Source organism: Salmo salar, chromosome 16, assembly GCF_965601325.2.
Source record: "Salmo salar chromosome 16, fSalSal1, whole genome shotgun sequence".
Taxonomy (NCBI): domain Eukaryota; kingdom Metazoa; phylum Chordata; class Actinopteri; order Salmoniformes; family Salmonidae; genus Salmo; species Salmo salar.
In genome coordinates, this window is record NC_138306.1 from 38,701,611 (window position 1) to 38,726,581 (window position 24,971).

General features: G+C 42.3%; 1 protein-coding gene across 2 annotated transcripts in view; it reads left to right on the plus strand.

Annotated features, from left to right (window-relative positions):
* Positions 1–24,971, plus strand: part of LOC106573620 (low-density lipoprotein receptor-related protein 5) — an 83,709-nt gene that overhangs the window by 3,394 nt on the left and 55,344 nt on the right. The window contains exons 2-6 of one of the 2 annotated variants that reach the window (XM_014148833.3): positions 5,730–5,930; positions 6,204–6,420; positions 11,837–12,034; positions 15,098–15,294; positions 22,098–22,229. In XM_014148833.3, coding sequence (XP_014004308.3) covers positions 5,730–5,930; positions 6,204–6,420; positions 11,837–12,034; positions 15,098–15,294; positions 22,098–22,229 — 945 coding nt within the window. Of the gene's footprint in view, positions 1–5,729; positions 5,931–6,203; positions 6,421–11,836; positions 12,035–15,097; positions 15,295–18,337; positions 18,344–22,097; positions 22,230–24,971 lie in introns of those variants that run through there. The other variant, XM_082962702.1, reaches the window with a different exon arrangement.

The window sequence follows — 24,971 nt, forward strand, 5'->3', positions numbered from 1 at the left end:
TCCGGCCCCCCCGACCATCCGCTCAAGAAAAAAAAAGTCCCTGGCTGAATCTATTTGATGATCCCTGTTCTAGTGTATATAGAGTTGATGATTCCCTCACCGGTTAGACCTAGATGTTAGTGCTGAGTTAAGCTACAGCCTTATTAGCTACAACACCAAATTAAAATGTGGCTCATAGGCTGTTTGTTTCCATGTATATATTAGCTGGATAATCCTGCTGGTGGAGCCACTTGAACATGATGATGGTAAAATAAGGAACCACATTCTTCTGAGTGAATGATCGTGCCCAGAGGCCAGTCATGGATGTTTAGGGAAGAGCTGGCATTGTTTTTTGTAGTGAGACTGGCTTCTCCCTGGCCCTACCTCTTGGGTTGTGGCAGAGACAGAGTGCGACTGCTTTGTAGAATGTGGAGTGGACAGGCCTGGCTGCTGCCTCTGCTCTGTTCTCATAAAAAGATCAGCTGTTGTTGAGAGATTGATTTTTGTAATCCCTGCTGTTATGTATCCACTGGGGGCTGAGGTGTCAAGAATCTTCACTGATGGCTTTCGTTGGTCTCCCTGGGCCTCCACATTCTGCTGTCTTTTTAGGAATGCCTTTGGATTACCAGTGCTGCATATTTATTTTCAACACGCCAATACACACAACCACTTAGGACTTCTTCTACACTACATCCTTGAGATCTCATAAGAAGTATGTAGGCTACTTGTTGTATGCCAAGTGTTGACTATTCCTATTTTCTAAAGGCAGCGTTTCTGTGATTGTGGCATTTCTAGGGCATAGGCCTAGTTCTCCTGTACCTTTTTAGGGAGGGATACTGTGTTCATTGTGTTCTTATGTTCCTCTGTAGCTCTCACTTATCCTCTTTCAGTTTTGACGTATGAACCTGTGATTCAGGGAAGAAAGGAAAGAGGCACACATGGCCTTATGGTTGAATTAGGCTATGACTTGTGGCTTACATCTAACATCAAATTGTATTGGTCACATACACATGGTTAGCAGATGTTATTGCAAGTGTAGCGAAATGCTTGTGCTTCTAGTTCAGACAGTGCAGCAATATTGAACATGTAATCTAACAATTCCACAACTACCTAATACACACAAATCTAAGTAAAGGAATGGAATAAGAATATATACATATGAATATATGGATGAGCAATGACAGAGCGTCATAGGAAAGATGCAATAGATGGTATGAAAATACAGTATATACATGAGATGAGTAATGCAAGATATGTAAACATTATTAAAGTGACTAGTGATCCGTTTGTGAAAGTGGCCAATGATTTCAAATCTGTATTTAGGCAACAGTGTTAGTGATGTGTTAGTGATGTCTGTGTTAGTGATGGCTGTTTAACAGTCAGATGGCCTTGTTATAGAAGCTGTTTTTCAATCTCTCGGTCCCAGCTTTGATGCACCTGTACTGACCTCGTCTTCTGGATGTTAGCGGGGTGACCAGGCAGTGGCTCGGGTGGTTGTTGTCCTTGATCTTTTTGGCCTTCCTGTGACATTGGGTGCAGTAGGTGACCTGGAGGGCATGTAGTTTGCCACCGGTGATGCGTTGTGCAGACAGCACCACCCTCTGGAGAGCCTTGCGGTTGTGAGCGGTGCAGTTGCTGTACCAGGCGGTGATACAGCCCGACAGGATGCTCTCGATTGTGCATCTGTAAAAGTTTGAGGGTTTTTAAGGCAAATTTCTTCAGCCTCCTAAGGTTGAAGAGGCACTGTTGTGCCTTCACCACACTGTCTGTGTGAGTGGACCATTTCAGTTTGTCTGTGATGTGTATGCCGAGGAACTTAAAACTTTCCACCTTCTCCACTGCTGTCCTGTCGATGTAGATAGGGGGGTGTTCCCTCTGCTGACCAGACCTCTCGCGCCATTTCGCGCATGTTGATTTTGTCCACCCACACCAGACGCGATCAGGACACGCAGGTTGAAATATCAAAACGAACTCTGAAACAATTATATTAATTTGGGGACAGGTCGAAAAGCATTAAACATGTCAATTTAGCTAGCTAGCTTGCTGTTGCTAGTTAATTTGTCCTGGGATATTAACATTGGGCTGTTATTTTACCTGAAATGCACAAGGTCCTCTACTCCGACAATTAATCCATAGATGAAAAGGTAAAAGTTTGTTTCTAGTAATCTCTCCTCCTCCAGGCTTCTTCTTTGGACTTTATATGGAGGTTGGCAACCAACTTGAAGGTGCACTACCAATTGGACTTGAGTGTGAACCTCAGTTCATCTTTCAATTACCCATGTGGGTATATGCTCCTAAAAAGCAATGTGGAGATGGGAGAAGAGGGACTTGCAGCGATTGTATAACATTTATTTAGCAACACTTGTGCATGTGACACGAGCGGTGTGGTCAGCATGTCAAGCTTCTTCTCCCTCGTTCTTCACAAGTACCTGTATGATAGCAGTCTTCTCAGTCTCTCTCTCACTGTCTAGCAGGTGCACCCCACTACAAAGACATATGGTATGTGTTTGTGGAATCCAGATTTTATGCCGCAATAAAGTCATGGTCTAAACAAGGTTATGTTGGACATTGAAGCCTATGTATGGGGAGGGTAGAAACTAAAGTTTGACGTTTAAAATGTTTTGCTCATTTGTTCATTTGCCTCCCAACCCTTTTGTAGTCAATAATGAGGAGTCGTGTTCTGAGAATGTGTAGATAGACGGGCAGTACATTGTGATTAGTCCGGGTTTTTACCCTGTTCAGAGGAAGTCCTTATAAGCAGCAACAAGCAGCAGACTGTCTGGCTGGCTCCACCATGTTAAAATCTGATGTCTGTGCCAGCTTCACAAATCCAACATGGCCTATGATTAGAAGGTCACAGGTATGGACCTAAGGGGATTGAAGCAAGTGGTTATGCCCCAGAGAAAGTTAGAGCATTTATTTGGGCACCTTTTTATGTAAAACGCAAACATTGCTGACTAGGCTAATTGTTTGCTTATGGGCAATTCCACAGTAACGTAATTATGCTTATACTCAGATTTTTGTATGCCAAGCAAAAAACATTGGTTTCAAAGTTTAACAAACCATACAACTCTATGCACAAGGGCTACTTTGATCAATTTACAAAGACAATTTCACAAAACATTTACTGGAAGAACTGTGCAGATGCAAAGTTTGATAACATAATCACGGTAAAATCTCCCTCAGTTTTTTTTTTATGCGACCACGTCTAAAAACTCTTAAAAATATCTGCTCTGAATTAAGATTCAGTGATGTCTGCAGAAAGAATGGGCTGTCAGCTATGACATGACACCTTGAGTTTTAAAACATCTATTTTGGTTACAGTAGGTGAAGTGTATTTACATCCAGTAACGGAAATACGGTAATGGAATTACATCATGGGTCCCTGATCTGTGCTGTACATAAATGCATAATTTATGAATATCATTCTCTTCATGGTGATGTATCCTGAATAGGTACACAAAGGTTGAAATGTGCAATATCCTACTTTTGTATATTTGGGTATTATTCTACACACTGGCTATTGTAATCCGCTCCGCCCCCAAACAAGATATGTACAGTACATTATACTGTACTCTGACCACCAGATGACAAAATAACTTGTGAGTTGAACATAACTGTATGGCAGTGGAAGGGAGGACAGTAGGAGGTGACTCAACTGGTTTGTGACTACAATGATTTCCCAATTGCATTAATTCCATTACCGATTTTGTTAACAGCATTACGTTTTAATCACTTAATAATTCATAAACAAACTTGATATCATTAACACTAACTAATTGGTAGGTCTACCCTTGTTACTTCTGTGAACTTTTGTAATCCTCCCTCTTCATTAGTAAGAGAAATTAGAAAATATCTTAAGGATATGTGGGTTTTTGGTAACACAATTACAAGGCAATGTTTCTTAAACTTACAGAAGGCAATTTCCAAAACAAAAAATGTGTTATTAGTTGGCAGGGGTCTTTACTTCATTGTGTTTTGATATATTTCTTCTGCATTTTAACACTTTTTTTTTTCTGGTGGATTTATTTACCAGAAATCAGACTTTGCTTATTCCTATTTTTTTGGGGATGGAAATGGTAAAAAAAAAAAGTGTGCCTTTAAAATAAAATTTACTCTCTTAGTTTTCATTTGACACCTACATTGCTACTGTCAGGGTTTCCGCTAGGAAAATGTGGCGCTATGACCAGAAAGATAAAAAATTTACCGGCCATTTGAGAAATTTACCGGATCCATATGCATTGCTCAGAATGACAGAAATCCCATTTAGATTGTGGTAATGCTTCTTAACAGAACGTGCAACTCCTGTTCCGAATGTGACCGAGATGAAAATCTCTGTTATACATTTTGAAAGAGGTGGAATCTAAAGATGCAACAACTAGGATGGGTTGCTAATATGACTAGGATTGTGTCTTTGGCTTCTGCACAACAAAAGAAAGTTGATATGAAAACCAACAAAACAGGAGAGAAATTTCATAACGGTGGATCCAATAGGGAAGTAAATGGAAATACATTTTCCCAAATGATATAATTAGTCCTGTCTATATAGAAATAAAGATAAGCATTCAAAATGCATGACTTAGCCACAGAGGAATCAAGGATCATTAGCTTCTTTAAAAAAATTGCTGTGGGTTGTTTCGACTCACAAGCTCGTAGGTCTATGCCTATTTCTTTGGCTGCATGGTATATGAATGTGTCCATATGGCAGAGGCTGGTGATCTCGCATTAGTTGACTTTTAACTTTAAGATTTTTATCATTTTAATTCCGATTTTTATGATTAACCATGTGACAATGATTTTGAGAAACAAAAACACACGCTGATAGCCTTTTGCCTTCACTTCAATGTTGAATGGAATGCGGGCTTCAATTACCAGTTAAAAAAATAAATACAATTGTAGCTATTTTTAATCATGCACCAAAAAGCTTTTTAACACACGATTGCATTTAGAATTGTCGTGCAATGAATTGGCTTATAAAAGCACGTTTTACTACAGCAGGAGAAATCCCACTCAAAATAGGCTCTGTATGCTGTTCGTGTGTGACGGAAACCCTGGCCAACGGAGACCCTGGCTACTATGAACTTCACATGTTGGTGCTCATGGTTCCTTTTAGATGGAAATACTTTTTTTCAACTCTATTAGGCCAAGTACAGATCTTTATGCTCTTTAACAAAAGTCTATTCACGTTGCAGAGAGTTGACACCATAAGTTTTCTATTACTATGCCACTCAGTCTTACTCATATATTAAACTGATGTCGAATAGCATTGGAGTAACTGTCCCAGTGAGGCGCTGTGCTGTGGTGGAAACCAATGATGGCTCTTGTCTGGTGTCTTGGTGCTTAGTTACCTGGCATGCTGGTAAACCACAGCGTGGCACACCAACCCACAGCCCTCTCTCCTCTTTTCTCTGCAGGCATTGTGTCAGCACTGTCTGCATGTGATGACATCAGTCTGTGTGCATGCATCCAATGCCCCCATCCCGCTCAACAGTCACTGAGGCACCACTTACTTACTGGGTGGCACATTATGCAATCCAGCCTTTGGCTATTGGCTTTCACTCTCGTTGCGGAATATCTAACTCGATTCTAAATGTAACTAACGTGAACTGTCATGGAATTCTCTGTGTTAGTTCTCTTAGAATTCTCTTAGTTACTTTTCAACCTTGGTAGGTAGCTGTACTAAATGAGAATAGGGTGTATGGCTGTGTACCTTTTCTTTAATGTAATGTATTTCTTCTCATTTTCCTCAGGATCCCCCTTGCTGCTGTTTGCCAACCGGCGGGATGTGAGACTGGTGGATGTGGAGATGGGAAGGCCAGAATCAGCAGTGGTGGTCAGTGATCTGGAGGATGCTGCTGCTGTGGACTTCCTCTACTCTGAAGGACTCATCTTCTGGACCGATGTCAGCGAGGAGGCCATCAAGCAGACCTACTACAATCAGTCCACCGACTGTAAGCTTCACACTGCTACATCCAAGTTAGGGACTATTCTTATGTTGTTGTCTTACATTTTGTAAGTGTGTTAAATATTTAGTTGTTTTTAAGTTTGGTGCAAATATAATCGAAAAACAATTTATTCTGCAAAACAGAAAAACTTGAAGAAAGGTCCAACACCTATGGATACATCTAGAAAATAACAGCAGAATGTCACTATTAATGGAGGGATATTGATATTGAAGTTTAGACCTAAGTGTTCCTACTGAAATGTTGGGCTTTTGTTTTCAGCTCTGAAAGAGGCCTTGGGGACAAGGCAAACGGTTGTTGTGTCGGGCCTCGACTCCCCTGACGGACTAGCTTGTGATTGGCTGGGCCGTAAACTATACTGGACCGACTCGGAGACCAATCGCATTGAGGTAGCCAACCTGGATGGCACCTCTCGCAAGGTGCTATTCTGGTTGGACCTGGACCAGCCCAGGGCCATCGCCCTGAACCCAGCCCACCGGTGAGTCTCTGGCCTGGCCTCTCTCTCTCCCCTGACTGGGACATTGGTGATGTATCCACAGCAGCAGCCCCTTCCATCCATGTGTATTTATGGTTCATATATGCATCTGTTGGTTGAGTGAGATGGTGGAAAACCTGCTTTTCAGCTGGGTCTGTTTCCTGTTGTTGTGTTGCGTAGATCCTCTGGAGTTGACTGCTCTTTTCTCATAGGGCACTGTTTGAAATTATATGTTGGAGACTAAGGATGTGTATCCATTGTTAGCATTATTGAGTCAGTCTAATTTCACTCTAGTCAGTGGAAAGTACTGCAGGAATACCTTTTTATTTCATGGATTTGGTGCTATTTTTGAACATGTATGGTTTTGTGAAAGAAACTTCAAACCTCGAGCCTGAGTTTTGCAATTTATTAACATGGGATTATAAAACGAAACAAAGGTTAAAAGGGTGAAGAGTGTAAAACGATGATCCATTCTTCCCCAAATCTACATTTTTGATTTTAATGGAGGTGCAGAAGAGGTAGATTTGGCACATGCGCACTTGGTCAAAAACAATACTTACATTCTTTCCAGACAAGGCATTTTTTTCGGTTGCATGTAACTTCTTATTTAGACCTTTTATGGAAGTACATTCCGGCCTTAATGGCAGTAATGACGATAGTTGCTCTGCGAAACTCCATTATTTGGTAGGTACCGATCATACTTTGACATTATTAAGCTTGAAAGCTGGTGAAAGGCCAGTTGAATGGCTGCTTCCTGGACTTGAAGGAGAATCACCATATTCAACATCTCCTGTAAGACCAGATTCTGGTTCAGTGTACACCTAGATCAGCATGTGTGTGCAACGGTATATTTTAAATCGGAAGAATATTCAAAGCATTAATATTTTAGAAGCATCAGATGATAGGATTAGCTTTAATGTTCCAAGGGAAAACTTGTCTTAGACACACAGCTACACACAAGCTACATAAAGTAAGATAACATGTAATGTAACATCTAATTAGCGTCCACTGGGAAACACTGACCAACACTTTGGTTCCAGCCCTGTCACAATAACTCCTCCCTGGCTTTTTCATTCATTGTCATGTCAAACAGCATTGAATTCAAAGTGCCCACGATATCCCAAGTTTTGGTTGAAGTTTGTTTCGAAGCTTTCGATCAAACACAAAGGAGAAATCCCCAATTAAAACACTTAGAATGTACTGTATATGTTGCCACCCTAGGGTCATGCACAACTCATAAAGCATATTTAGAACTTTTATTATAAAAAAACCTAAAATACCTTCAAATATGTCATACTGTCAAAAATGTGAAAAATATTGTGATATTTTGTCCATATCGCCCAGTCCTACCAACACCTTCTCTAGCCATTTTGTGTACCACAGACCAGGGCAATTGGGAAACCAGGAGGCAGCTCATATGTTTTGTGTCTGGTTAGGTTATTTTAGAACCGCTTTTCAGTTCTTAGACCATTTTGATTCTGTCTATTTAACCGAACCTAGGGCCCACACCTAGATCTGTTATATTTGCTGGTGGGCTTCCCCGCCCATCCACCTCCATAGCTGTCTATGAATAGAAATGTAGCATGCCTAATTAAGCCTGCTTTCAATGTAGTGCACATTGAAGCGACTGCAGCTATTCTCGACACAACATGCAGACAGTTTGGAGATCTGCCAAATTTTAAGATGTATATCAGGCGTTGTCAGAGCACCTGTAGGCACGTGAATTTGTGTGTGTTTGTGCATGCGTATGTGCGCGAGCATCTGTAGTTTTAAAATGAGGATAAGTAGAAGAAAAAAAATCATCTTTCAAGCCCTTTGTAGAGCACCACTGATAAGATTCACTCTGTGTTTTGCTGGGTGTTTTGTCTAGTTTGTTTCCAGTAGAGGTCGACCGATTATGATTTTTCAGCGCCGATACCGATTATTGGAGGACCAAAAACCGCCGATAACGATTAATCGGCCGATTTTAAAAATATTTTTTTCCCCTTTAATTTTATTTATTTGAATTTTTTTATTGTATTATTACAAAAAAAAAAACATTTATTTGTAATAATGACAATTACAACAATACTGAATGAACACTTATTTTAACTTAATATAATACATCAATACTATCAAGTTAGCCTCAAATAAATAATGAAACATGTTCAATTTGGTTTAAATAATGCAAAAACAAAGTGTTGGAGAAGAAAGTAAAAGTGCAATATGTGCCATGTAAAAAAGCTAACGTTTAAGTTCCTTGCTCAGAACATGAGAACATATGAAAGCTGGTGGTTCCTTTTAACATGAGTCTTCAATATTCCCAGGTAAGAAGTTGTAGTTATTATAGGAATTATAGGACTATTTCTCTCTATACGATTTGTATTTCATATACCTTTGACTATTGGATGTTCTTATAGGCACTTTAGTATTGCCAGTGTAACAGTATAGCTTCCGTCCCTCTCCTCGCTCCTACCTGGGCTCGAACCAGGAACACATCGACAACAGCCACCCTCGAAGCAGCGTTACCCATGTAGAGCAAGGGGAACAACCACTCCCAAGTCTCAGAGCGAGTGACGTTTGAAACGCTATTAGCGCGCACCCTGCTAACTAGCTAGCCATTTCACATCGGCTACACCAGCCTAATCTTGGGGGTTGAAGTCATAAACAGCGCAATGCTTGAAGAATTGCGAAGAGCTGCTGGCAAACGCACGAAGGTGCTGTTTGAATGAACGCTTACGAGCCTGCTGCTGCCTACCATCGCTCAGTCAGACTGCTCTATCAAATATCAAATCATAGACTTAATTATAACATAATAACACACAGAAATACGAGCCTTTGGTCATTAATATGGTCGAATCCGGAAACGATCATTTCGAGAAACGAAACGTTTATTATTTCTGTGAAATACGGAACCGTTCCATATTTTATCTAACGGGTGGCATCCCTAAGTCTAAATATTCCTGTTACATTGCACAACCTTCAATGTTATGTCATAATTATGTACAATTCTGGCAAATTAATTACGGCCTTTTGTTAGGAATAAATGGACTTCACACAGTTCGCAATGAGCCAGGCGGCCCAAACTGCTGTATATACCCTGACTGCTTGCACGGAACGCAAGAGAAGTAACACAACGTCACATCCCTAGTTATAAGAAATTCATGTTAGAAGGCAATATTAACTAAATATGCAGGTTTAAAATATATATTTGTATATTGATTTTAAAGAAAGGCATTGATGTTTATGGTTAGGTACATTGGTGCAACGACAGTGCTTTTTTCGCAAATGCGCTTGTTAAATCATCACTCATTTGTCGAAGTAGGCTGTGATTCGATGAGAAATTAACAGGCACCGCATCGATTATATGCAACGCAGGACACGTTAGATAACTACACATGGTTGATGATATTACTAGTTTAACTGGTGATTATGTTAAGATTGATAGTTTTTTATAAGTTTAATGCTAGCTAGCAACTTGCCTTGGCTTCTTGCTGCCCTCGCGTAACAGGTAGTCAGCCTGCCACGCAGGCTCCTCGTGGAGTGCAATGTAAGGCAGGTTGGAAAAACGAAGGTTGGAAAAACGAATCCCCGAGGTGACAAGGTAAACATCTGTTGTTCTGCCCCTGAACAAGGCAGTTAACCTCTCTGGGCTAGGCGGGACGAATTCGTCCCACCTACGCAACAGCCAGTTGAATCCCGTGGCGCGATTTTCAAATACCTTAGAAATACCATTACTTCAATTTCTCAAACATATGACTATTTTACAGCATTTTAAAGACAAGACTCTCGTTAATCTAACCACACTGTCCGATTTCAAAAAGGCTTTACAACGAAAGAAAAACATTAGATTATGTCAGCAGAGTACCCAGCCAGAAATAATCAGACACCCATTTTTCAAGCTAGCATATAATGTCACAAAAACCCAAACCACAGCTAAATGCAGCACTAACCTTTGATGATCTTCATCAGATGACAACCCTAGGACATTATGTTATACAATACATGCATGTTTTGTTCAATCAAGTTCATATTTATATCAAAAACCAGCTTTTTACATTAGCATGTGACGTTCAGAACTAGCATACCCCCCGCAAACTTCCGGGGAATTTACTAACAATTTACTAAATTACTCACGATAAACGTTCACAAAAAGCATAACAATTATTTTAAGAATTATAGATACAGAACTCCTCTATGCACTCGATATGTCCGATTTTAAAATAGCTTTTTGGTGAAAGCACATTTTGCAATTTTCTAAGTACATAGCCCAGCCATCACGGGCTAGCTATTTAGACACCCAGCAAGTTTAGCCTTCACCAAAATCAGATTTACTATTACAAAAGTTTGATTACCTTTGTTGTCTTCGTCAGAATGCACTCCCAGGACTGCTACTTCAATAACAAATGTTGGTTTGGTCCAAAATAATCCATCGTTATATCCAAATAGCGGCGTTTTGTTCGTGCGTTCAAGACACTATCCGAAATGGTAAATCAGGGTCGCGAGCATGGCGCAATTAGTGACAAAAAAAATCTAAATATTCCATTACCGTACTTCGAAGCATGTCAACCGCTGTTTAAAATCCATTTTTATGCCATTTTTCTCGTAAAAAAAGCGATAATATCCCGACCGGGAATCTCCGTTTAGGTAAACAGAGGAAAGAAAACAAAGCATTCGGTCGACGCGGGCACGAGCCTGAGTCTCACAGTACTGTAACCAGCCACTACCCAAACACGCTACTTTGTTTCAGCCAGAGCCTGCAAAGCCACGATTCAGCTTTTTGCCGCCTTCTGAGAGCCCATGTGAGCCGTAGGAAGTGTCACGTAACAGCAGAGATCCTTTGTAATGGATAGAGATAATCAAGAAGGGGAAGAACTGGTCAGACAGGGTACTTCCTGTACAGAATCTTCTCAGGTTTTGACCTGCCATTTGAGTTCTGTTATACTCACAGACACCATTCAAACAGTTTTAGAAACTTTGGAGTGTTTTCTATCCAAAGCCAATAATTATATGCATATTCTAGGCACTGGGCAGGAGTAGTAACCAGATTAAATCGGGTACGTTTTTATCCTGCCGTGTCAATACTGCCCCCTAGCCCTAACAGGTTAACCCCCGTTCCTAGGCCGTCATTGAAAATAAGAATGTGTTTTTAATCTGACTTGCCTAGTTAAATAAAGGTGTAAAAAAAAAATCGGTGTCCAAAAATACAGATTGTTATAAAAACTTGAAATCGGCCCTAATTAATCGGCCATTCCGATTAATCGGTCGACCTCTAGTTTCCAGCTTCATTTGGCACCAACAACAAGACTCACCTGGTGAAAATAAAAACCTACCATTTGTTAGGACTTTTCTTTCATAGGTATCAGATGTGGTTATGTGGGTGGGTTTGTTGGCCTGATCAGATTGGTTGTGATTTTGACACAATTATTTTCCATCTCAGCTATATGTACTGGACAGACTGGGGGGAGGAGCCTCGCATCGAGAGGGCAGGGATGGACGGAAGCAACAGGAAGATCATCGTGGAGGTGGACATCTATTGGCCCAATGGCCTCACCGTTGACCTGGACGAGCAGAAACTGTACTGGGCAGACGCCAAGCTGAGCTTCATACACAGAGCCAACCTGGACGGCTCCTCACGGTTAGTTGGTCTTCTCTCTCTTCTCTCTCTCACATTTTCTCCCTCTCTCCCTGTTCTTCTCATTATTGTTTTTTACACCCTTAGTGGAAAAACAGCCAGGGATCCCAGACTGAACTATGGCACTGGGCTCAACTTAATTTCAGAGGATGGTATGGATGAAACCTCCAATCCAAACACATTTGACTCTGGAGCCCCAATCCAAACATTTGCTCTGCACGTAGGCCCAGTTGTGACCCCTCCCTCCGTGTGGTTCTCTAAACTGGAAATTACCTCTCCGCCATACTGTTGTAACCCTATCTGACTTGGCATTATGGTTGTGATTGGGGCCCTCGGGGCAAGGGTTGACTTTTCTTTGTGTAATTGAGGTTTAACGGCAATATTAATAAAGAGAGGTATGGCATGTTTACCTTTTCTTGTTTAGACAATAGACCACTTTCTACAGGATGTAGAATGAGAGAGCCTGTTTTCTCAAGACCAATGCAGTTGTATTGCCCTTAGAGTTTGTGTATAAGTTGCTCAGGAAAAGTTGTCCCAATTTGAGATTGAGGATACGAATAAGATGCACCATGGTAGAATTTTCCAATTGGAAAGAGACAGTTGAATTGCATAACTGACGTCCAGTAATGCTACTCCATTGTTGAAGTTGGTCGGAATTATAATAAGCACTTTTACGGAGAAATGTAAACTTCATCCCAGAAGTAGTTTCTGTTAGCATTTACCTATTCTCTGTGTTAAAGCGAGAGGTTTTGCTTTTCATGTGAACATTCTTGAGACGTCTGATTAATGGAGCAGTTTGCAGTATGTTTTTAATGGCTTCAAACACGCACATGTCCAACTTCCAAGTACGTCAAATGTGAAATAGCTGCGAAATCTGGATGTAATACATTTCTTCTCTCCCAACCAAGTTCTTCCCACACCAATAACGTTTTGGGGAGAACATGCTGTCACCCTCTATCCCTCTGGAAATGGATCCCTTACCAACCAACCCTCCAAAGATTTGATGAGGTCCTAAACAGAATTCTGCTGTATCAGGATTCTTAACACTTGTGCAGTGACATGCCATGCTTTGATCCTGAATGTATTTACAGTTGAAGTCGGAAGTTTACATACACCTTAGCCAAATACATTTAAAGTCAGTTTTTCACAATTCCTGACATTTAATCCTAGTAAAAATTCCCTGTCTTAGGTCAGTTAGGATCACCACTTCATTTTAAGAATGTGAAATGTCAGAATAATAGTAGAGAGAATGATTTATTTCAGCTCTTATTTCTTACATCACATTCCCAGTGGGTAAGAAGTGTACATACACTCAATTAGTATTTGGTAGCATTGCCTTTAAATTGTTTAACTTGGGTCAAACGTTTTGGGTAGCCTTCCACAAGCTTCCTACAATAAGTTGGTTGAATGTTGGCCCATTCCTCCAGACAGAGCTGGTGTAACTGAGTCAGGTTTTTAGGCCTCCTTGCTCGCACACACTTTTTCAGTTCTGCCCACAAATGTTCTATGGGATTGAGGTCAGGGCTTTGTGATGGCCACTCCAATACCTTGACTTTGTTGTCCTTAAGCCATTTTTCCACAACTTTGGAAGTATGCTTGGGGTCCAAGCTTTAACTTCCTGACTGATGTCTTGAGATGTTGCTTCAATATATCCACGTAATTTTCCTCCCTCGTGATGCCATCTATTTTGTGAAGTGCACCAGTCCCTCCTGCAGCAAAGCACCCCCACAACATGATGCTGCCACCCCCATGCTTCACAGTTCGGATGGTTTTCTTCCGCTTGCAAGCCTCCCCCTTTTTCCTCCAAACATAACAATGGTCATTATGGCCAAATAGTTCTATATTTGTTTCATCAGACCAGAGGACTTTTCTCCAAAAAGTACGATCTTTGTCCCTATGTGCAGTTGCAAACCGTAGTCTGGCTTTTTTATGGCGGTTTTGGAGCAGTGGCTTCTTCCTTCCTGAGCGACCTTTCAGGTTACGTTGATATAGGACTTGTTTTACTGTGGATATAGATACTTTTGTACCTGTTTCCTCCAGCATCTTCACAAGGTCCTTTGCTGCTGTTCTGGGATTGATTTGCACTTTTCGCACCAAAGTACGTTCATCTCTAGGAGACAGAACGCATCTCCTTCCTGAGTGGTATGATGGCCACATGGTCCCATGGTGTTTATACTTGCATACTATTGTTTGTACAGATGAACGTGGTACCTTCAGGCGTTTGGAAATTGCTCCCAAGGATGGGAGCAATTTTTTTCTGAGGTCTTGGCTGATTTCTTTTGATTTTCCCATGATGTCAAGCATAGAGACACTGAGTTTCAAGGTAGGCCTTGAAATACATCCACAGGTACACCTCCAATTGACTCAAATTATGTCAATTAGCCTATCAGAAGCTTCTAAAGCCATGACATCATTTTCTGGAATTTTCCCAGCTGTTTAAAGGCACAGTCAATTTAGTGTATGTAAACTTCTGACCCACTGCAATTGTGATACAGTGAATTATAAGTGAAATAATCTGTCTGTAAACAATTGTTGGAAAAATTACTTGTGTCATGCACAAAGTAGATGTCTAATCGACTTGCCAAAACTATAGTTTGTTAACAAGACATTTGTTGAGTGGTTGAAAAACGAGTTTTAATGACTCCAACCTAAGTGTATGTAAACTTCCGACTTCAACTGTATGTCGTCACTGGCCTGACTGTGTTGTCTGGTGGAGCAGAAGGGAGCAGAGTGCTGTACTAGTGGATGGGGCCGCACTTTGTGCTGTTCTGCTCTGACTTACTTCCCCACTGAATCAGGACAGCTGTACCATTAGTGCAACCGTTCCCCTTCTAAAGAGTGTACCAGATGCTCCATTAAAGTCTGACAACCTGATTTGTTTTATTACCTCCTGGAAAAGGCTTGAAGCGGCTCCTGAACGCTACGTGTTCTAACAGATCCGCTTTTGGGTCTCACAGAGATCCCAACTAAGGGGCTCTCGGTTGTTTTTGGGTGGTTAGTTTTGAACTGTCATGCATTAATGATAAAAACGTTATTCTGATCTGCAAACATATGTTGAATTCACAGGGAGACTGTGGTGGAGGGCACCCTCACCCACCCGTTTGCCCTCACCCTGTCAGATGAGACTCTCTACTGGACAGACTGGCAGACCCGCTCCATCCACGCCTGCAACAAACACACTGGAGACAAGAGGAGGGAGATACTTAGTGGAATCTACTCCCCCATGGATATCCAAGTGCTGGGTTCAGATAGACAGCCAGATAGTAAGTACTGCTGGGTCCAGATAGACAGCCCAGACAGTAACTGCTGCTGGGTCCAGATAGACAGCCCAGACAGTAACTGCTGCTGGGTCCAGATTTACTGTCTGGGCTGTCTCTGCTGATGGGTCCAGATAGACAGCCCAGACAGTAACTATTGCTGGGTCCAGCTAGAGAGTCAGACAGTAACTAATGCTGGGTACAGATAGACAGCCAGTTATTAACTGATGCTGGGTCCAGCTAGACAGCCACACACTAACTACTGCTGGGTCCAGCTAGACAGCCAGACAGTATCTACAGCTGGGTCCAGATTAGAGGTCGGCCGATTATGATTTTTCAATGGATACCGATTATTGGAGGACCAAAAAAAGCCGATACCGATTAATCGGCTGATTTGAAGAAGAAGAAAAAATGTATTTGTAATAATGACAATTACAACAATACTGAATGAACACATTTTAACTTAATATAATACATCAATAAAATAAATGTAGCCTCAAATAAATAATGAAACATGTTCAATTTGGTTTAAATAATGTAAAAACAAAGTGTTGGAGAAGAAAGTAAAAGTGCAATAAGTGCCATGTAAAAAAGCTAGCGTTTAAGTTCCTTGCTCAGAACATGAGAACAAATGAAAGCTGGTGGTTCTTTTTAACATGAGTCTTCAATATTCCCAGGTAAGAAGTTTTAGGTTGTAGTTATTATAGGAATTATAGGACTATTTCTCTCTATACGATTTGTATTTCATATACCTTTGACTTTTGGATGTTCTTATAGGCACTTTCGTATTGTCGGTGTAACAGTATAGCTTCCGTCCCTCTCCTCGCCCCTACCTGGGCTCGAACCAGGAGCACATCGACAACAGCCACCCTCGAAGCATCGTTACCCATCGCTCCACAAAAGCCGTGGCCCTTGCAGAGCAAGGGGAACAACTACTCCAAGTCTCAGAGCGAGTGACGTTTGAAACGCTATTAGCGCACGCACGAAAGTGCTGTTTGAATGAATGCTTACGAGCCTGCTGCTACCATTGCGCAATCAGACTGCTCTATCAAATATCAAATCATAGACTTAATTATAACATAATAACACACAGAAATACGAGCCTTTTGTCATTAATATGGTCGAATCCGGAAACTATCATTTCGAAAACAAAACGTTTATTCTTTCAGTGAAATACGGAACCGTTCTGTATTTTATCTAACGGATGGCATCCCTAAGTCTAAATATTGCTGTTACATTGTACAACCTTCAATGTTATGTCATAATTATGTACAATTCTGGCAAATTAATTACGGTCTTTGTTAGAAATAAATAGACTTCACACAGTTCGCAATGAGCCAGGTGGCCCAGACTGCTTGCACGGAACGCAAGAGAAGTGACACAATTTCCCTAGTTGTAAGAAATTCATATTAGCAGGCAATATTAACTAAATATGCAGGTTTAAAAATATATACTTGTGTATTGATTTTAAAGAAAGGCATTGATAGTTATGGTTAGGTACACATTGGTGCAACGACAGTGCTTTTTTCGCGAATGCGCTTGTTAAATCATCACCGTTTGGCAAAGTAGGCTGTGATTCGATGAGAAATTAACAGGCACCGCATCGATTATATGCAACGCAGGACACGCTAGATAAACTAGTAATATCATCAACCGTGTGTAGTTAACTAGTGATTGTTAAGATTGATTGTTTTTTATAAGATACGTTTAATGCTAGCTAGCAACTTACCTTGGCTTCTTGCTGCCCTCGCGTAACAGGTAGTCAGCCTGCCACGCAGGCTCCTCATGGAGTGCAATGTAAGGCAGGTGGTTAGAGCGTTGGACTAGTAACCGGAAGGTTACAAAAACGAATCCCCGAGCAGACAAGGTAAAAATCTGTCGTTCTGCCCCTGAACATGGCAGTTAACCCAGCGTTCCTAGGTCGTCATTGAAAATAAGAATGTGTTCTTAACTGACTTGCCTAGTTAAATAAAGGTGTAAAAAAAAACAATCGGTGTCCAAAAATACCGATTACCGATTGTTATGAAAACTTGAAATCGGCCCTAATTAATCGGCCATTCCGATTAATCGGTCGACCTCTAGTCCAGATAGTCTGACAGCCAGACAGTAACTAGTGCTGGGTCCAGACAGTAACTAATGTTGGGTCCAGATAGATAGACAGTCACACAGTAACTCATGCTGGGTCCAGATAGATAGACAGCCACACAGTAACTCATGCTGGGTCCAGATAGATAGACAGCCCGACAGTAACTAGTGCTGGGTCCAGATAGACAGGCAGACAATAACTAGTGCTGGGTCCAGACAGCCTGACAGTAACTAATGCTGGGTCCAGATAGATAGACAGCCCGACAGTAACTAATGCTCGGTGCAGATAGATGGACAGCCACACAGTAACTAATGTTGGGTCCAGACAGACAGCCAGACAGTAACTAATGCTCAGTCCAGACAGACAGCATGACAGTAACTAATTCAGGGTCCAGACAGACAGCAAGACAGTAACTCATGCTTGGTCCAGACAGCCAGCAAGACAGTAACTCATGCTTGGTCCAGACAGCCAGACAGTACCTAATGCTGGGTCCAGATAGACCGACAGCCAGACAATAACTAATGCTGCGTCCAGACAGCCTGACAGTAACTAGTGCTGGGTCCAGACAGACAGCCAGACGGTAACTAATGCTGGGTCCAGATAGTTACTGTGTGGCTGTCTAATGCTGGGTCCAGATAGCCAGCAAGACAGTAACTAATGCTGGGTCCAGATAGACAGCCATTTTTTTTTTACATGTTACTCATTTAGCAGACGCTCTTATCCAGAGCGACTTACAGTAGCGAATGCATACATTTCATACATTTTTTTCTCCGTACTGGTCCCCTGTGGGAATCGAACCCACAACTCTGGCGTTGCAAACACCATGCTCTACCAACTGAGCCAACTGAGCCACACAGACAGTATCTAATGCTGGGTCCAGACAGACAGCAAGACAGTAACTAATGCTTGGTCCAGACAGCTAGCCAGACAATATCTGATTCAGGGTCCAGATTGACTGACAGCCAGATAGTAACTTGTTCTGGGTCCAGATAGACAGCCAGCCAGACAGTCACTAGTGTTGGGACCAGATAGACTGACAGCCAGACAGTAACTAGTGTTGGGACCAGATAGACTGACAGCCAGACAGTAACTAATGCTGGGTCCAGATAGACTGACAGCCAGACAGTAACTAATGCTGGGTCCAGATAGACTGACAGCCAGACAGTAACTAATGCTGGGTCCAGATAGACTGACAGCCAGACAGTAACTAGTGTTGGGACCAGATAGACTGACAGCCAGACAGTAACTAGTGTTGGGACCAGATAGACTGACAGCCAGACAGTAACTAATGCTGGGTCCAGATAGTTACTGTGTGGCTTTCTAATGCTGGGTCCTGACAGACAGCCAGACAGTAACTAATCCTGGGTCCAGACAGCCAGCCAGACAATAACTAATGCTGGGTCCTGACAGACAGCCAGACAGTAACTAATGCTGGGTCCAGACAGACGGCCAGACAGTAACTAATGCTGGGTCCTGACAGACAGCCAGACAGTAACTAATGCTGGGTCCTGACAGACGGCCAGACAGTAACTAATGCTGGGTCCTGACAGACAGCCAGACAGTAACTAATGCTGGGTCCAGACAGACGGCCAGACAGTAACTAATGCTGGGTCCTGACAGACAGCCAGACAGTAACTAATGCTGGGTCCAGACAGACGGCCAGACAGTAACTAATGCTGGGTCCTGACAGACAGCCAGACAGTAACTAATGCTGGGTCCTGATAGACAGCCAGACAGTAACTAATGCTGGGTCCAGATAGACAGCCAGCCAGACAGTAACTAATGCTGGGTCCTGATATACAGCCAGCCAGACAGTAACTAGTGTTGGGACCAGATAGACTGACAGCCAGACAGTAACTAGTGTTGGGACTAGATAGACTGACAGCCAGACAGTAACTAGTGTTGGGACTAGATAGACTGACAGCCAGACAGTAGCTAATCCTGGGTCCAGACAGACAGCCAGACAGTACTAATGCTGGGTCCAGATAGTTACTGTGTGGCTGTCTAATGCTGGTTCCAGTTTGACAGTCACACAGTAACTAATGCTGGGTCCAGATATAGAGCCAGACTGTAACTAATGTTGGGTCCAGATATAGAGCCAGACTGTAACTAATGCTGGGTCCAGATATAGAGCCAGACTGTAACTAATGTTGGGTCCAGATATAGAGCCAGACTGTAACTAATGCTGGGTCCAGATATAGAGCCAGACTGTAACTAATGCTGGGTCCAGATATAGAGCCAGACTGTAACTAATGCTGGGTCCAGATATAGAGCCAGACTGTAACTAATGCTGGGTCCAGATATAGAGCCAGACTGTAACTAATGTTGGGTCCAGATATAGAGCCAGACTGTAACTAATGCTGGGTCCAGATATAGAGCCAGACTGTAACTAATGTTGGGTCCAGATATAGAGCCAGACTGTAACCTGTGCTGGGTCTAGACAGTAACAAGTTTTGGGTCCAGAATGACAGCCAGACAGACAGTAACTAGTGCTGGGTCCAGATAGACAGCCAGCCAGACAGTAACTAGTGCTGGGTCCAGATAGACAGCCAGCCAGACAGTAACTAGTGCTGGGTCCAGATAGACAGCCAGCCAGACAGTAACTAGTGCTGGGTCCAGATAGACAGCCAGCCAGACAGTAACTAGTGCTGGGTCCAGATAGACAGCCAGCCAGACAGTAACTAGTGCAGGGTCCAGATAGACAGACAGCCAGACAGTAACTAGTGCTGGGTCCAGATAGACAGCCAGACAGACTTTAACTAATGATGTGTCCTATTAGACAGCCTACATGAATGTATGTGTGTTCATGTATGATCATCTAGTTTGGATAAAGCAAATCATGTTTAATAAGCCCATGTGGGCTGGGCATTGTAAAGATGCATGACACAACAATCAGACAACCAGACGACAGTATGTAGTGCCTTTTCAGTTCAATCTGTGCAACATGTTAATGTTAAGTACACATGAATGTCCCCCCAGTACTCTTAGTGTTCCTATGCACAACATAACAGATTGCCTTTGTTTTGTAAGGATATTTTTTAGACTGACCTGATGGACAGTTAGTGTCCATACACAGTAAAATGCGGTCATGGTGTACAATTCATCTGTCAAGAAATGAACATTTTCAAATGTCTGACATTCCTGGCTGGACAAATAAATGTCTGTGCTGTGCAGAAACAGAGACGTTCCAGCGCGCTATGATTCCCATCTCCGTGGCATGTGTCTATGCGTGCGTGGGTGTGTGTTGAGACTGGGAGTGACAAACTGATTACTTTGGCAGTGTGTAAACATTGGTGCGCCAGTCATTGTGCGTGTTTGTTTGGGGAGTGAGTGATAAAGAGCTCCACTATTATGGTAGTTTGCTTCTCTCCAGGAGTTTGGGGAGGGCAGGGATGTAGAGAAAGGAGGGTTACATTTTTTGAGTAAATGACATGGACATTGAGGAGGTAGCCTAGTGGTTAGAGTGTTGGGCCAGTAACCAAAAGGTTGCTGGATCGAGTCCCCGAGCTGACAAGGTAAAAATCTGTAATTCTGCCCCTGAACAAGGCAGTTAACCTGCTATTCCCTGGTAGGTCATCATTGTGAATAAGAATTTGTTCTTAACTGACTTGCCTAGTTAAATAAAGTTTAAATAAAATGATAAACATTGGCCAATAAATAATCACCTTACCTGTATATTAAGCCTCCATAAATCAAATCCAAAAATGTATTGGCTTTTTTTTAGACTGTGTGTGAGAGGAGTTTGAGTAGTTTCTTTTGACTGTGGCCTTGTTGTAATCAGCCTGTAGTGCTGTCTGAAGGGGAGAGGGTTGGTGTTTGCTGCTCTGCTGTGCCAGCCGCTGGGCTCTGTAGCTCTGCAGTGCCATGCTGAGAGTAGACAAGGAAAATCACACCACATGATATCAAACTTTATGGCACAGCTATTGTCCAAGCAGGGATTTTATTGTGGATGGAAATATCAATGTTGGTCTTGTTTGAAAATGTTTTTCTTTGGTTTTATTTTTAGTCTTCCCAAGTTTTCCATCAATTGTTATGTTGTGAAAATGGTTCTCTGAATATACACCAATGCATATGACTAGAAAAGTCCCTCCAGGATTATGCGATTCTGTGATAGAATTGTTTGTGTTGACTCATCAATTTCCTGCATATTATGCGTGAGCTTGCAAATTTGACCAATCACTGCAATATTTCCGCATAAAACATTCTAGCCTTCCCTGTAGCTCAGTTGGTAGAGCATGGTGTTTGCAACGCATGGTGTTTGCAACGCTAGGGTTGTGGGTTTGATTCCCACGGGGGGCCAGCACAGAAAGAAAAAAAAATGTATGAAATGTATGCATTCACTACTGTAATTCGCTCTGGATAAGAGCGTCTGTTAAATGACTAAAATGTAAATGTAATTCAAATCATTGCAATATTATCGCCTAAAACTGACCCATCATCGCAGTACAAAAAGAGGGCTTGCAATTTTATCCAATCGCATGTTTCAATCAAGCTACACATCATCAAACTTTCCCTAGTCAGTGGATTTTTGTGAGAATTTGGACAAAATCATTTGAAAATGTCAAAATTGATGCAGCAAACTCAATTACTTTTCCTGCAAATATCACAACAAAATTCTGGAGGGACTGATGGGTGTTTGCAGTGTGGATTTCAGTCTTAGTCAGTGAAACTGAAAGGACCCCATCTGTGTTATCTCTTCTGACATTGCTCATTGCGCCCACAGTCCATACCCCATGCAGCGACAGCAATGGAGGCTGCTCCCACCTGTGCCTGCTGTCGCCCATGCAACCCTTTTACAGCTGTGCATGCCCCACTGGAGTCAAGCTCAAGGAGGATGGGAAGACCTGTCGCCCAGGTAAGAGACTAGCCACTGTGACCATCTAGAACATCATCTGGTGTGGGTTACTAGCTACTCAGTCTTTTATAGGGGACACTATGCGTCCCAAATGGCACCCTATTCCCTATACAGTGCACTACTTTTGAACAGAGCTCTATGGGCCCTGAATGGTCAAAAGTAGTGCATTATATAGAGAATAGGGTGCCATTTGCGACTTGGTTAATACAATGCCCCCTCAGTGATAACACCCTTTGCTTATGCTACTGTACGTGTTGTGGTTTCACAGACATTCCCATCTGGTGTATGGGACATTATTGACATTCCTGAGGTGATTTTAGTTTTGGACTGTCTTGAATTAGGCCTATTGAACTGCAAGAGCTGCTCTTAATAATTTCATGTCATTGTGTCAAATGTCATTTTGTCCCATTTTCTTTAACTAGATTAGGAAATAAGACAAAGCTCTACTTTTAATTTCATAACTATGTAATTAAGCATAACATTTTGTGGGGGGAAAAAATGTATACAGTCGTTTAATTGAGATATTTGTCTTGGGTGCATTGGCATCCTGTTCCTCGTCAAAACATTAGCATGCCTAACCAGAGAGCCATGACAGAGACCTAATCTCTGACAGATGGCAAGCTTCTGAATGCACAATTTACCCTGCCGTTTGCTCTTAATTTCTATTTCCCCCACATACAGAGGGCTACATTTAGGCTAGAAGCATACCACTCCACCCGTCCTCTTCTGCACATTCCCTACTTTCCAGAGTTTACCAAAGACCACATATGAGACTGACTGAGATTCAGGAAGGTTGAACCTCTTCTTTTTATGCATTGTTGTGTTTCTACTGCTGTCATTCCCCTTGCTCTGCTACTCCAATCTCATTGCCTTGATTCTGGGCAGAGAGACATTACATAGGTAGCCAGGCCTAATCAGGTCACTGCTCCGTTTGTGTGTGTAGTAGTTACGGCCCAGGCTCATGAAACCTGTTTATTTGACTTGCGCCAGGGTGTGTTTAACATTCCCTCTGCTATGGTCTCGCTCTCTCTCTGGAAGGTCTGATCTCTTAACCCCTCCTGCCCATGACTAAAGGCGTCCGCATGCTTCCCATCCGAACAGTTCGTTCATACACTATATATACAAAAGTATGTGGACACCCCTTCAAAATTTGTGGATTCTGCTATATCAGCCAACCCGTTGCTGCCGGTGTATAAAATCGTGCACAGCCATGCAATCTCCATAGACAAACATTGGCAGTAGAATGGCCTCACTGAAAGAGCTCAGTGCCTTTCAACGTGGCACCGTTATAGGATGCCAGCTTTTCAACAAGTCAGTTGGTCAAATTTCTGCCCTGCTAGATCTGCCCCGGTAAAGTAAGTTCTGTTATTGTGAAGTGGAAACGTCTAGGAGCAGGAATGGCTCAGCCGCGAAATGGTAGGTCACACAAGCTCACAGAATGGGACCGCCGAGTGCTGAAGCGCGTAGCGTCTGTCCTCGGTTGCAACACTCACTACCGAGTTACAAACTGCCTCTGGAAGCAACGTCAGCACAATAACTGTTCGTCGGGAGCTTCATGAAATGGGTTTCCATGGCCGAGCAATACCAAGCGTCGGTTGGAGTGGTGTAAAGCCATTGGACTCTGGATCAGTGGAAATGCGTTCTCTGGAATGATGAATCACGCTTCACCATCTGGCAGTCTAATGGACAAGTCTGGGTTTGGCGGATGCCAGGAGGACGCTACCTGCCCGAATGCATAGTGCCAACTGTAAAGTTTGGTGGAGGAGGAATAATGCTCTGGTTTTTCTTTCATGGTTCGGGCTAGACCCCTTAGTTCCAGTGAAGGGAAATCTTAAATGCAACAGCATACAATTACATTCTAGAAAATTCTGTGCTTCCAACTTTGTAGCAACAGTTTGGGGAAGGCCCTTTCCTGTTTCAGCATGATATTGCCCTCGTGCACAAAGCAAGGTCCATACAGAAAATATTAGTTGAGATCGGTGTGGAAGAACTTGATTGGCCTGCACAGAGCCCTGACCTCAATCCCATCAAACACCTTTAGGATGAAATGGAACGCCGACAACAAGCCAGGCCTCATCGCTCAACATCAGTGCCCGACCTCACTAATGCTTTTGTGGCTCAATGAAAGTAAGTCCCCGCAGCAATGTTCCAACATATAGTGGAAAGCCTTCCCAGAAGAGTGGAGCAAAATGGGAAACCAACTCCATATTAATGCCCATGATTTTAGAATGAGATGTTCGACAAGCAGGTGTCTGCTTACTTTTGGTCTTGTAGTGTATATTATGACTCTATTTTGTGAGGCAAGCCCAAGTCTACACCCCTTTACAGTAGTGTTTTTTTTGTCATTCAACAATGGATTAAATCAAATTTTATTAGTCACATGCGCCGAATGCAGCAGGTGTAGACCTTACAGTGAAATGCTTACTTACGAGCCCCTAACCAACAATGCTGTTTAAAAAAAAGGATAATAATAAGAAATAAAAGTAACAAGTAATTAAAGAGCAGCAGTAAAATAACAATAGCGAGACTATATACAGGGGGGTACCGGTACAGAGTCAATGTGCGGGGGCACTGGTTAGTTGAGGTAATATGTACAGTTGAAGTCGGAAGTTTACATACACCTTAGCCAAATACATTTAAACTCAGTTTTTCACAATTACTGACATTTAATCCTAGTAAAAATGCAATGTCTTAGGTCAGTTAGGATCACCACTTTATTTTAAGAATGTGAAATGTCAGAAT